This window comes from Sinocyclocheilus rhinocerous, unplaced genomic scaffold (assembly GCF_001515625.1).
Source record: "Sinocyclocheilus rhinocerous isolate Xijiao unplaced genomic scaffold, SAMN03320098_v1.1 scaffold313, whole genome shotgun sequence".
Taxonomy (NCBI): domain Eukaryota; kingdom Metazoa; phylum Chordata; class Actinopteri; order Cypriniformes; family Cyprinidae; genus Sinocyclocheilus; species Sinocyclocheilus rhinocerous.
This window is the reverse complement of record NW_015627539.1, coordinates 256,475-270,734: the sequence shown is the minus strand read 5'-3', so window position 1 is coordinate 270,734 and position 14,260 is coordinate 256,475. Positions and strand designations below refer to the sequence as shown.

At 35.2% G+C, this 14,260-nt stretch overlaps 1 protein-coding gene across 1 annotated transcript in view; it reads right to left on the bottom strand.

Annotated features, from left to right (window-relative positions):
- The window catches only part of LOC107729871 (polycystin-1-like), a 111,397-nt gene that overhangs the window by 70,991 nt on the left and 26,146 nt on the right, over window positions 1-14,260 (bottom strand). The window contains exons 3-9 of the mRNA XM_016540597.1: window positions 13,308-13,376; window positions 12,702-12,773; window positions 10,868-11,031; window positions 8,677-8,957; window positions 7,902-8,295; window positions 7,359-7,536; window positions 946-1,160 (exon numbers count right to left, since the gene is read on the bottom strand). Coding sequence (XP_016396083.1) covers window positions 946-1,160; window positions 7,359-7,536; window positions 7,902-8,295; window positions 8,677-8,957; window positions 10,868-11,031; window positions 12,702-12,773; window positions 13,308-13,376 — 1,373 coding nt within the window. The remainder of the gene's footprint in view (window positions 1-945; window positions 1,161-7,358; window positions 7,537-7,901; window positions 8,296-8,676; window positions 8,958-10,867; window positions 11,032-12,701; window positions 12,774-13,307; window positions 13,377-14,260) is intronic.

The following is a 14,260-nucleotide window of genomic DNA, read 5'->3' as shown; positions in this document are numbered from 1 at the left end:
TTTGCCCATTTGTCAGTAAGAATTTTTTACTCATTTAAAACACAATCAAATTTCATATGCTCCCTTATTCTTTTATATATTTTAATATGTACACGTCAGAATAAGCATGTTGTTTGAATTTTTACATAAATATTGTGTTACACTGAATGACAATGTAACATTATTTCAACCAAATTTGGACATTTTATTCTCCAAAAACTTATTTGAAACCTTAAAAGTAGACACTTTACTTACATTTAATGTGCTTTCTATGGACATAAAATCACTTTTGTACATTTCTTTTGATGCGGACATCTTAACGTCTTTGACCCATATATATATTATTTATCCCTCAAATATAGTTTGCACTTGCATTAAGCTTAACATGAGCTTACATTTATATTACCTTTATTATCATTAAAAAAGTAAAAAAGTTGGACTTTTATATAAACCTTTATGAATAGTAGGACTTTTTTTGTCATTTATGTACAAAAAAAATGTAAACAAAAAATGTCATTAAGATCAAGTGCAAATGTCACTCTTTATCCATATTGTAAGGGCTTGTGGGCAATATTAGCAATATTATGCACACATCCACCTAAAAATGAAAATAGTACAGATGTTTACATTGGGGCTGCACCAATTTAAATGATGCATACTATATAGTATGCAAGATCTAGAGATGTGTATACTTAATGCATTCACCATTTTTTTTACAAAAAAAAAAAAAAAATGTGTGTTTAAGAACTAGAGCAGATGTCACTCCTCATCCATATTGCAAAAAGTTATGGGCAATACAAAATGCATCTGCAGATTCACATAAAATCCACTGAAAACAGTGCACATGCAAGCATGTTTTTTTTTTTATCATTTAGGATGCACCAATTGAAATGATGCATACTAGCTAGTACGTATGGTATGCAGACTGCAGCTGTAGAGTCCAGAGTTGTGTATGGTGTTGTTTACCGTGGCGTGAGAACTGGCAGACAAACGCTCGTCTGGCGGTGCAGGAGTGGGAGCTGGGCTGCCCGCTGCCGTCCAGTGACACACACACATTTCCAGGCTGCAGCGTGGCCCGGTCCCTCGTGCCCTCCTCCCCCGTCAGGACCTCCGAACCGTCCACCCAGCGCAGGACACGGGGAGAGTACTGATCGCTCAATCCCAACCACACTCCACGCTCCCTGCAGCGCACACAAACACAGACAACATCACAAACCAGACCCAGAGCTGCTTCCGGGCCTAAAAGAAACAGCTCATTAAGCGTGAGAACTGGCAGACAAACGCTCGTCTGGCGGTGCAGGAGTGGGAGCTGGGCTGCCCGCTGCCGTCCAGTGACACACACACATTTCCAGGCTGCAGCGTGGCCCGGTCCCTCGTGCCCTCCTCCCCCGTCAGGACCTCCGAACCGTCCACCCAGCGCAGGACACGGGGAGAGTACTGATCGCTCAATCCCAACCACACTCCACGCTCCCTGCAGCGCACACAAACACAGACAACATCACAAACCAGACCCAGAGCTGCTTCTGGGCCTAAAAGAAACAGCTCATTAAACCCCTTTCTTTTGTTTCCCACAGATTCAGAATGACGTGAATAAATGATGACAGAATTATCAATCCCGGCCCAACTATTGCTTTCGCTCTCCATTTATTCTCATTACCATCCAGGAGCAGCGACTGAGGTTTTAAAGAGATGTCGCCTGTGATTTTTCTTCCCATTGGAATCAAACGCACACAGGACGTTAATGCGAGGCGAATGCGCTCTCGATGTTTTATGCATAGTGCGTTCAGAGCTTCAATAACCCTAATAAAGCAGCAGCCGAGGGGAATGTGCGCCTTAACGACACGTTATTGAACCCGACGGGACGCTGATCATTTTGAAGTTTCATCTGCCTTCAAACGAGACATGAAAACAGTGACGGAAAGCGGGAACAAATAGACCCCAGTGCAAAAATCACAGAATAAAGTCATGCGTACGACAACAGCTCAATAATGTTTTCCAAAAATTCCTGCAAAAATGTATTGAACAATATGATTTATCAGTTGAAATTTGAGTCATTTTGATATTTTAATGCATTTTAGAGCAGGGTTATTATACTAAACTAAAACTTTTAAAAACACATTTGTTTACTGAAATAAAGCTGAAATAAAATAAAACCATAAATATTAGATGAAAACTTAATCTAAACAAAAATTTAAAAAATGGAAAAATAAATACAACTAAAATAAAAAATAAATTAAACCTGCGCAGGAAAAAAATAATAAAAATGACAAATGCACATAACAAAATGACCAAAAATGAAAGTAAAATAAAAAAAACTGAAAACATAAAAATAAAAGCTAATTCAAAATATTAATAAAAAACAAATAATACTAAAATAACACCACATCAGACTTTAGAAACACCAAATCTTTAAAAAAATAAATAAAACACATTTGTTTACTGAAATAAAGCTGAAATAAAATAAAACCATAAATATTAGATGAAAACTTAATCTAAACAAAAATTTAAAAAATGGAAAAATAAATACAACTAAAATAAAAAATAAATTAAACCTGCGCAGGAAAAAAATAATAAAAATGACAAATGCACATAACAAAATGACCAAAAATGAAAGCAAAATAAAAAAAACTGAAAACATACAAATAAAAGCTAATTCTAAATATTAATAAAAAACAAATAATACTAAAATAACACCACATCAGACTTTAGAAACACCAAATCTTTAAAAAAATAAATAAATTAAGTTCTACAGATAATTTCATAAGATATTCTTAAGAATGTTCAGATTATTGAAGAATTCTTAAAAAGTTCTCCAATATTTTCTTTGATATATATATATATATTCTTTAGAATAAAATGACAGGCTTTACCTTTGGGAATTTGGAAAACAATATCCTAACTTTAAGAAATTATGATGATTTTTAAGAACATTCTTCTGAAGAATTTGAATAATTTTTCTGTTTTGAACTAAAAAAATGTAAAAACTAAGTATTGTCTTAAGTTAAAAAAAATAAGAAAAAAATTTGGCACTTAAGAGGAACTTAATGTAGTGGGTTGAAAACATTCTTAAGAATTAAGACGTTCAGCTTAATAAACTAATTTTCATATAATTTATGTTTGTATAATCTTACAAAGATTATAAATAAATACCATGTCAAACATTTTCTCTGTTATCATAATTATTTAACTGCATGACATTCACAGATGAAGAGGGAGGGTCTGGTCATCACGGGTCCCAGCGCGACTGTCCCGCCCAGACCACCAGTAGTGACACCACAGCCTTTGACAGGCCTATTACACCACACACACACACACACACACACACACACAGACACACGGTTCTAACGGGCTGAATCCAACATCTGTGAAAACTACAAATGAAAGAGAAAAAATGAGGAGGGAAAGAGAGGGACAAAAACACGACTCTTTGCGCCAAAAAAGAAACAATAAAAAGTGGTCTGTTCGCTTGTGCGTTCTTACATAAGACTGTGTGTGTGTGTGTTTGGGGTATGTGGTCCATCTGGAGCAGGTTAAGAGACAGAAAACACACTTCCTCCAACACTTGTTCTGTCTCTCTCTTTCTCACTCGCTCTGGTCAGTGGAAGCTCTGCCCTCAAATTAATGATGGGTGTGGAACAGAAGACAGGAAACACACACACACACACACTCGCATAGATAAACACACATAAACACATAGAACTGGTGTCTCCTCCCTCCTGGAGTGTAACATATTTCCACAGCTGTGTTTCAGCAGATGTGTAAGACCACAGAGTGTGTGTGTGTGTGTGTGTGTGTGTGTTCACACCTGTAAACATTTCATCGCTAAAGAAGAAAGTTGCACACAAACGATTGAGAGTTTGGACACATATACTTATTTTTCTAGTTTTCACAGTTTATAATAATTTTAAAGTTGTGAAAACACTGAATTAATGCATGGTAATTATGTAGTGTGGAAAAAAAAACTCTTATATTTGAGCTCCTTCTTTGTCTAGATTCCAGCGACATGAAGTGCATCCTGGGATGCTTTTTAAAACTAGTGTGGAAGGAGCATGCTTTTCCTTTTAGACTCCTCATTTAAAAATTTAAATAAATAAAATAAATAAATAAATATAAAAAATGAATAAATATTTAATTATTAAATAAACATAATAATGATCCAAACTATATATATTTTTTTACTTTTAAATAAATGTATAAATAAAGATCATTTTAAATCATGTTTAGTGATTAAAAAAATACATGAAAACATTTAAATAAATAAAAAATTTAATAAATTATTAAATATTCTACAAAATCATAAAAAAACATAACATTTAAATAAATACGTAAGCATCTAGACATGTTTCTTTTGTGTGTGTGTTTTCTTTCTCTGTCCTTGTTTGCTACAGGGCCACTGTCATTGTCAAGGGAAGTGTTGTTCATTGTTTGTAATAAATAATTTAAAATGCATGAAAAATTTAAACAAATAAATAAAATGCTACAAAACTACTTCCAGTATTCAAAGAATGAGCCTTTACATCAAAAGATTTTTGAATATCATGAGAAACAAATACAGTCAAAACAAATGAAGTACTTAAACTCTGACTCTGTATGTGTAAGTTTAAATATTTATTAGCATAACATATCATGTAAATATCAGAATTGTAATTTTAAGACTCGAGTATGATGGAAAAGAAGAGTTAATGAATCCAGAGACGTTTGACTATCAGCACAAGATCAGGTCCACATCAGAGCTAATGCTGCCTTCAGGCCTCGCCGAGATGATCAGCACACATGAACACCTCCACAATCTCATTATTACAGCAGGAAATGATTCCCGGAGTCGGAAAAGTCCATTAAAGAATCAGGAGGAAGCAAATCGGTCATAATTAAGTTGTAATTGTGAATATCAACTGTGCAATTTAGGTTCTACACATTTTGCGCACTGCTGATGAATAATAACAATAATCACCGCCAGAAAGGACTTCCCATTTAGTCCAATCATGTCCAAATGAGCTATTTTTTTAATATGACGTTTACGAGCCAGTCAATTTGAAATCATTTACCATGATATAAAACTGGCTTACAGCAAAGCTGTAGCTCATTCCACATAACGACGCTCAGACAATACAATCATTTCATAATTGATGAATTTTGCAACATTGGTACTGCTTATTACTGTGAAACTGCTTTGAAACAATTCGTATTGTGTAAAGCGCTATATAAATGAATGTGATGTGACTTAAGAAACACAATATGTGTTTAGACTTAGTGGTCAGAATTTCAGTCCAAGATAAAGTAATAAATACCTATTATTTCACGAACACTGACTCTGAAAACAAAGCAGGATTTAGAGTTGGCATGCTCAGCAGAGACATAAAAACTTGATTTCTCAGCTCTGGGAGATGATGAGCACACACAGATTAAGGGTGAACATCAGCTCCATCTCTGAATAGAAAACAAAATGAGCTATTAACGGATCTCTTCGCTCCTGGTGCACAGAGACGAGGTGCTCAATGTACGACCAAATAACAAGAGAGACAAAAGATGAAGCAAACGAAGGCAGAAATTTTCATTATGTGCATGGATTACATTACATGCCGAAACAAAGGCCATACATTGCAAAAAAAATGGTTTTCTTACTCCGTATTTTTGTTTTTTTTCTAGTAGAAACATCAAAACATTTTTAAATCAAGATACATTTACTTCAGAAGCAAAATAAATTTATATATCAAGTCTCTGAAAAGTTTCTGAAAATGTGTCAAGATTAAGTGCGTTTATGCTTGAAAAAAATGAAAGTTTGCTGGAAATTTGCTCTTCCTCAGGCCATCCAAGATGTAGATGAGTTTGTTTCTTCATGGGAACAGATTTGGAGAAATGTAGCATTACATCGCTTGCTCACCAGTGGATCCTCTGCAGTGAATGGGTGCCGTCAGAATGAGAGTCCAAACAGCTGATAAAAACATCACAATAATCCACACCACTCCAGTCCATCAGTGAAGTGAAAAGATGTGTGTTTGTAGGAAACAAATCCATCATTTGAACTTCAAACCGAAGCTCCTAACAACGAATTCCTTGTGTGTGTAAACACACTTGGCAATAAAGCTCTTTCTGATTCTGATTCTGATTTCTGATTCTGGCTAAAATGCGAGCCCATAATCCATAATATTGCTTTCTCCAGTGAAAAAGTCGTCTCGTCTGAATCAGGAGAGAAATCTGCACAGATCAAGCACTGTTTACAAGCAAAAACAGCCCAAAACAGATCTAAACAAATATGTGGGTGGATTTTGATGTGGGAGGACAACAGGAGATGGACTTTTTCACTGGAGGAAGCGTTATTATGGATTATAGACTCCTATTTTGGCCAGAAGAAATGCTTTGAAATTAAAAAAGCTCTAATAATGGATTTGTTTCTTACAAACACGTAACTTTTGGCTTCACAAGGCTGTAACTAATGGACTGGAGTGGTGTGGATTTCTTGTGGATTATTGTGATGTTTTTATCAGCTGTTTGGACTCTCATTCTGACGGCACCCATTCACTGCAGAGCATCCATTGATGAACAAGTGATGGAATGCTACATTTCTGCAAATCGGTTTCCATGAAAAAACTATTCCTTCAAAACAAGAAGAAAAAAAATAGGGGTAAGAAAAATAAATTTTATTAAAAGGGAAAATAAGATTTTTTTCTTACTTTATTGGCAGATATTTTTTTCTTGTTTTAGGCAAAAACTTAATTTAGATTTTTTTCCCCCCCAAAAAGCAAGATTTAATATCTTATATAATTTTGCTTTTCAAGTAAAATAATTTTTTGCTGTATGTCTGTAATGGTTTCACACGTCCAATATTCTAATGTTTTGGTCTCCTTGTGAACTTTCATCAAGTCTGCGTCTGGTCTTTGGCTGTGAACGTTCTGCCCTTTCTGTCTGTTCCTGTGAGGAACTCACACATTTTCAGTCCTTTTGCTGCAGATCGTGAACTGGGCAGCACTGAGAATGACTTTAAAAGGCATTTCCCATGGTGCCCTGCTGCTGTTTCAGAGTCAAATTCTAGAGGACTCGATGAGAGTGAAGAAAAAGTGAGTGGGGTGGCACAGGTTTCAATGAAAAATGTTGCACTGGCAGCGGAAGTAACTTAATTCAGCATCTTTATGAGATAAAGTCAGATATTATTTAATGGTGAAATGTGTCATTTCAGCTGCAGACGGAATTTGAGCACACACGAGTAAATCACATGAAAGCCATCAACACATCCAAAGATATCCGAGACGGAATCCTCCAATACAAAGTCACAAGATAATAGATTGTGGAATTTTGGATTTGGAATTTTGGAATTTAGAATAAATGCCTACAGATGTTTCAGAACAACAGTTGAAAAGCATTTCTAACAGTGTCTGACTCACTGTGTGATTCGAGGGGCCAGAAGGTCCCGGACGGTTTGGGAATGCACCACGGCGAGCTCCCCCCCACGGGCTGAACAATTCCGCCGAGCATCTGACCAGCTGACTTCCTCCGACACCAACAGGAAACAGCGGGATGAGTCAGCGTGATGGATCGCATCTGGCAAACACAGCGGCTCCGCTAAGGGGTCAGAAATTTGACTTCAGAAATATCATTTAGAACAATTTTCCAATTCTAAACAACAATAATATATAATATAATAATATAAGTCTCTTCTTCTCATAAATTCCGCATTTACTTGATCAAAAATACAGTAAAAACAGTAATATTGGGAAATATTATTACTTTATTATTATATTATTATAATTTAAAATAACTGTTATCTATTTAAATATAATTAAAAATGTAATGTATTCCTGTGATGCAAAGCTGAATTTTCAGCATCATTACTCCAGTTTTCAGTGTTACATGATCCTTCAAAAATCAGTCTAATATGTTGGTAAAATATTTGGTCTTAGAACAGAGTGTATGTTTTTGTCTTGTACCTCTTGCTATCTCTCTCCCATCCTTCCTGATCCTCCAGTCCACGTTTACGCCCACTCCGCCCCAGTTGACCAGAGAAACCACCTCCTCCAGGCTCTGATTGGCCACTATGAGTTCGGGGCAGTGGAGCTCGAGTCGAGGGGGCAGTTCCACGCTCACGTTCCCCTGCGCCACGATCTCCTGGTGACCCGCTGAGAGACTCACCTGAGCCTGGTACCGTCCCGGGACACCGTACTTATGCCTCGCCGTTGTGTTGGGCGTAGAGGTGTTGACCCGGGGCGAAAGGTCACCGAAGTCCCATGAGAAAGAGGCAGGGAAGACGGACGAGGCGACAGACAGGACAGCCTCTGAATGAACGGACACACGGCGAGAAGGAAGAGAGGCGGAGAAATTCACCTGTGGACGGAGAACATATTCAAACTACTATGACACACTAGCGTTGAAAAGTTTGGAGTTGAACATTTTTGAAAGAAGTCTCTTCTGCTCATCAAGGCTGCATTTATACTATCTAAAATACAGTAAAAACAGTAAAACTGTGAAATAGTATTACAGTTTAAAATAACTGTTTTCTATGTGAATATATTGTAAAATGTAATTTATTGCTGTGATGCAAAGCTGAATTTTCAGCTTTCACATGATGCTTCAGAAATCACAAAACATTTCTTTGATGAATAGAAAGTTCAAAAGAACAGCATTTATTTGAAATAGAAGACTTTTGTACCCTCATGTCAGTAATCACATGATTAATCAAGTCAAAGGCAAGGTAACAATCTGAACCTGAAACACGTCCTGCGCCACAGTCCAGAGGCACTCCTTCATGACCAGCGGGTCCGAGCACGCGGCCGAACACTGGGACTCGCTGATGTGGTTGGGCTCGGAGTTGGTGCTGCACAGACACTCTCTCTGCTGACCCAGACCGCCGTAGCGCTGGTTCTCATGGAAGCATTTGGAGTTGCATTCCTCACGCGAGAACGGGCCGGGAGTGGAAGAGGAGAAGATGACCAGCTCCACGCCTGCAGCATGCTCCTCGTCCTGCAGACAGCCCGCGTACGTCAGGCCTGAGAGATGAGAGAGAGAGAGACAGCAACAGCCATGTCAAAGCTCTGAAATAAATGTATATACATGCATGTGTTTGTATTTATATATACATAATAAATATACACAGTACACACACATGTATTTATGTGAACAAAACTTTTATTTTGGATGTGATTAATCGCGATTAATCGTTGCCCCGCACTAGTTTGGATATATTAAAGGTTAAAATAAACAACTGATTTGTATACAAATATTTAAATTGCACTTAAGGCAGTTTTCTTTAATGAAAGAATTATGCTTCCATTCTAATTTTTTTTTTTTTTTTTGGAAATATAAATACATTTAAACGGTGGCTGTCATAAAAACTTGTTTTCAGGACGGATTTATTCAAATATACATTAAATATTGCAGAACAGGTTAAATAAAAATGAAATGAATATGTAATATAGTGCATATTCTTATCAAAATGCTCTTTCTAGAGTTTTTTTTTTCTAGCTAGCTATCAAGTTTATATTACGTGACATTGTTTACAAGTTGTTTTACTGATGTCTTTCTGCGGTTGAAACACCGATTGAGTGATTCCATGAGACATGATACATTTCAGTAAGTTGTACTGTTTCTTTCAACATACCTTCTGATGTTTATTCATGTTTATTTCATGCTGTAACTAGTATCAAAGAAGAGATGATCGGTTCACTTTTGCTCCTCGCTGCCGCTTGAACTAAAGGCAGCTAAAGCAATCTGTTACACCACATTAAAGAGCACATGAAGCTTATTGCCATTTATCCACCTTATTCTTAACATAAGTGCGGGTGCCCGGCCATTTGTAAGGCTTCCGGTTTCATCTGCTTCCAATTTAGATATCGGTTCATCAATATGAGAATCAATTAAGAAACTGTTATTGTAAATTAATTAATTAGTTTCGACTGCATTTGGAATATAACTGTAGAGTATGTTCTGTGCAGTACTGAATACTGAATACTAACAGTGTGTCAAACAACAGATGTGTTGGAAAAGCTTACTAAAATACTACAGCTACTGTTTCTACAGTATATAGTATGCATGCACAGTATGCATGAAATACCTGAACGACCTACATCATTTTCCAAAATGTGTTCTATAGAGCACACTGTGCTGTGTACTCTATCCTACAATGCAACTTAATTTGACCCCCTATTTTTAAGAAAAAGTTCATTATACTGCCAAATGTTAAGACACTTTTAAATAAAATAAAAATAAAATTGCATACTTATTTAAATTTTTTTATTTTTTTGCAGTACATTTTTTTTGTTGTATACAGTTTCACAAATTATTTTAAAAATAACAGCCAGTTTACAGCATTATTAATTAATGCATTAATTCAACAAACATTTCTAATTGCAGCATGCTGCACACTGTCACATGATTTTATTAAGTGCGTGTTTAATTGGGCAAATGACAACTCATTTTTGTGCATTTCTTCTTTTTTTTTTAAATGTTATGTGCCTTTTTTAACATGCAAAATTGTATAATTTTTTATGTTTAATTTTTTTTTTTTTTTTTGACACAGTTATATTAATATCAATTAGATACCAATATAGGTTTTATTAATATCTTGAGTTAGTTTTTACTTTTATATTTTGTTATAATTTGTTGGGTTTTTGCCATTTTTATTATTATTTTTTTTATGTGTCTTTTTTATTTAGTACATCAAGTTACATTTTGGTTAACTATAATAACCCTGACTTGAAATTTAGCGCATCGCATAATGGGACACAATTTCATGCAGTCGGCTCTGCTGTATACTGTACACTTTAATAGATGCATAAGGTCATGGGGCTCATTTTGGGCACAATACACATATTGCATACTACAGAAAAAGCACAAGTAGCTGGCCTAAATACTTCATATAGTTAATACTTGCACACAGAGATGTGTCCCTGTGACTCACCGCAGGTGTGCACACTGACGTTGAGCAGCGGCTGGTTTTTCACCTCGGGCGGCCGGTCACAGAGCATAGAGTTGGGTCGCTTCACTCGAACGCCCTGATCCTGCAGCCAGCTCACCAAGCGCACCAGCTTACAGTCGCAGACGAACGGGTTAAAGCTCAGATCTCTGCCAAAAGACAGAGGGAGTATATCATAAACCGGCATAGGCTGAAAACATTATATGGCCCTTATTCAAACAGCAATGTGTGATAAGGATAGTAATTTAAAGAGGATGTGGAGACCCGGGGTGTAACTTAAGCCTTGTTTTGTTTGACATGTACACAAATGATGGTACAGCAGCGGCGGAGCAATCTGTCACCGCAGACGCACTCTTTTATCAGTCCAGGAAACACAACACACACTCTAATCTATAATTATTGTGGAACTGAAAGATGTTCACCGGGGAATTTTAATCAGCGTATGAAAGCAGTACTTGAAAAGTCACAGAGGGAACGCTGTACTAGAAAATGAAGCTTTAGAAAATTAAAAAATGCCAATAGAATTCGGATAAGACCATTTAATCATTTGATATGTGAATATTAAATCACAAAGGGAAAAGAATCTTAATGTTTCCTTTAACTATAATCATTATAATTTGGCAAAACGGTACTGCGATAAAATGCAATAAAATAGACTGTGTAGCACCATTAGGATTTCCTGACATTATTTTCATGACTGTAATGCAAATCATCTGGACACACTTTGAAATTAAATTCAGTTCAAAAACTACCACCAAGTATACCTGTAATTGTACTTTGTAATATAAATAATATATTATGACATCTTTTATTGGAGTAATCTCTATTTAACCAGTTATTTAATTTGCTTTTGTTTGAACTGAAAGACTTGAGCGCACCTGGTTGATTTGCATTTAATTTAAAATCAAATCAAATAAGTCTACCGCAATTAAAGATGCCATGATATACAGTATTATTTAGTATTATTTAATTTATTGATTTCCTCATAAATAAAATAAAAATGTTTGCTGTAATAAAGGATGCCATGATATATTAATTAATATTATTCCATTTATCCAGGTCCTCATAAAAATAAAGAAAAGAAAAGAAAAGAAAAGAAAAGAAAAGATGATGCTGTATGATTCAAACTGCTATTGTACAAATGTACGTAAACATAATGGTAGTATTTGTACTAAATTTATTTTATGCCAAATTAATTTTAAAAGCATTGTGTCCACACATATTTTCAATACTTTTAGAGTAATGAGAGTCTGGAGACAAACATAATGCTGAAAATAATGTCAATAAGTCCTAAAAAGAAGCTTCATCATCCCTGCGGAAAATATAATTGTGATTAATGTGACCCTAGTTATTTCTTTGTGAGATTCCCCCATTTATATGACAACTTTTAAAGCATTAACAAACATAAGCATAACTGAATGTGTCTTAGAGTTTGTTTATTTGTGTGTGTGTTTAACGAAATTTCAGTTAAATGGACAAACACAATTCAGACAGGAATGAATCCCTCACACACACACACACACACACCCACACACACACACACACACACACACACACACACACACACACACACACAGCTGTCAGTATAGCGTCTGGATGCTGGACTCTGGGTGTGTCTGTTGCGACATGATGCCAGAACAGATCTTCTGCTGAGAAATAAGGCCGACCCGTCACACTAAACTAAACTAAACTAAACTAGCGCATCTGTGTTAAGATCTAGACTGGTTTTCTGGTTTAAGCTCAGGTCATTCAGCTTTTTTTTTACGTTTTGAAAGTTTTGACAACACAACATTCGAAACATGTGCGTGTTTATACTCACATCGTAGTTAAATTAAATAAATTATCACACGTTCGTTCCTCGATGGTGGTGATCTGGTTGTTGCTCAAATCTCTGCAAGACAAAAGTGGAACATATATTATTTCTCAGCCTCGGTAGTTTTTTCTTCTTTCTTTTCCTCTCAGTATAATCGTTCCCTTGTTCAGCCGTTGGAGCAGCATATGGAAAAGTTCTGGAGTGATTTTGGTGTACCAGACGTGTGTGTGTGTGTGTGTTGAAATGGAGCAGGAAATGGTGCAGTCAAAGCCTGAAGCAATGACGTTTAATTGGTTGTAATGGGCATGTGATTGAACATACAATGTGTGTATGTGTGTGTGTGTTAGAAACGCTGTAGTCGAGGTGCATGTGTGTTACAGTTCACACAACAAAGATAAACGTCCTGATACATGACTTGTTTCACTTTCTATTTATTTTGCTTTTGTTTGAGCTGAAAGAGTGGAGTGTGTCCGGTTGATTCGTGTTCGGTTTCTTCAGCGTTTGACTGCGGTTCGGGAGAGACTCCAGAAAGATCTGCCTACACATTCTCACCATATGAGCTCAAAAACCGTCGGGGAACTAGACCATACTGCCGCCCACACACACACTTACAGCACAGCTAACGGCCCACAGTCGAAGATCCCACGAGGAAGAGTGACCAGACGATTGCTCTGAAGATACCTGAGGAAAAGAGAAAACAGGAAAGACTTGCATGAGTCTGGCTAATTAATGTTCAGTTCCCCATAAATGAAAAAAAATTTTTTTTTTTTATAATAATAATAATAATAACAAATAATTAAGATTATATTATATTATATTAATATAACTTAATTTAAATATTTTCCAGTCCTCACAATAAAATGTCGGCTGCAATAAAAGATGTCATGTTACTCATAAGAAAATAAAATACTTAATAATAATAACAAAAACAACAACAACAATAATTTGATTTCACATTTTTTAAATTATTTTAAAATAACTACATAAATATTTTCCAGTCATTAAAATAAAAATGTCTACTGCAATGAAAGATGCCACAATATATTTAATATTATTTAATTTATTCAGTTATTCATAATAAAATACATTATTATTAATAATAAATAAATAATAAAAATAACTTGTTCATTTAGTATTTTAATTAAGTTTAATATAACTTAATTTAAATATAACAATTTAAATATTTTCCAATCATTAAATTCATTAAAATAAAAAGTCTACTGAAATAAAAGATGATACATATTATTATTTATTTGTTCAGTTACTCATAATAAAATGTTTTATTATTAATAATAATGATAATAATAAAAATAATGAAGAAATTTATTTCACATCTAGATTTTGTCTTTTAGAATTTTAATTAAGATTATTTTAATATAATCAAATTTAAATATTAATTGAACTTAATTTAAAATTTCCAGTCATTCATTAAAGGGGTCATATGATGCGATTTCAAGTTTTCCTTTCTCTTTGGAGTGTTGCAAGCTGTTCGTGAATAGATAAGATCCCTAAAGTTGCAAAGACTAAAGTCTCAAACCCAAAGAGATATTCTTTATAAAAGTTAA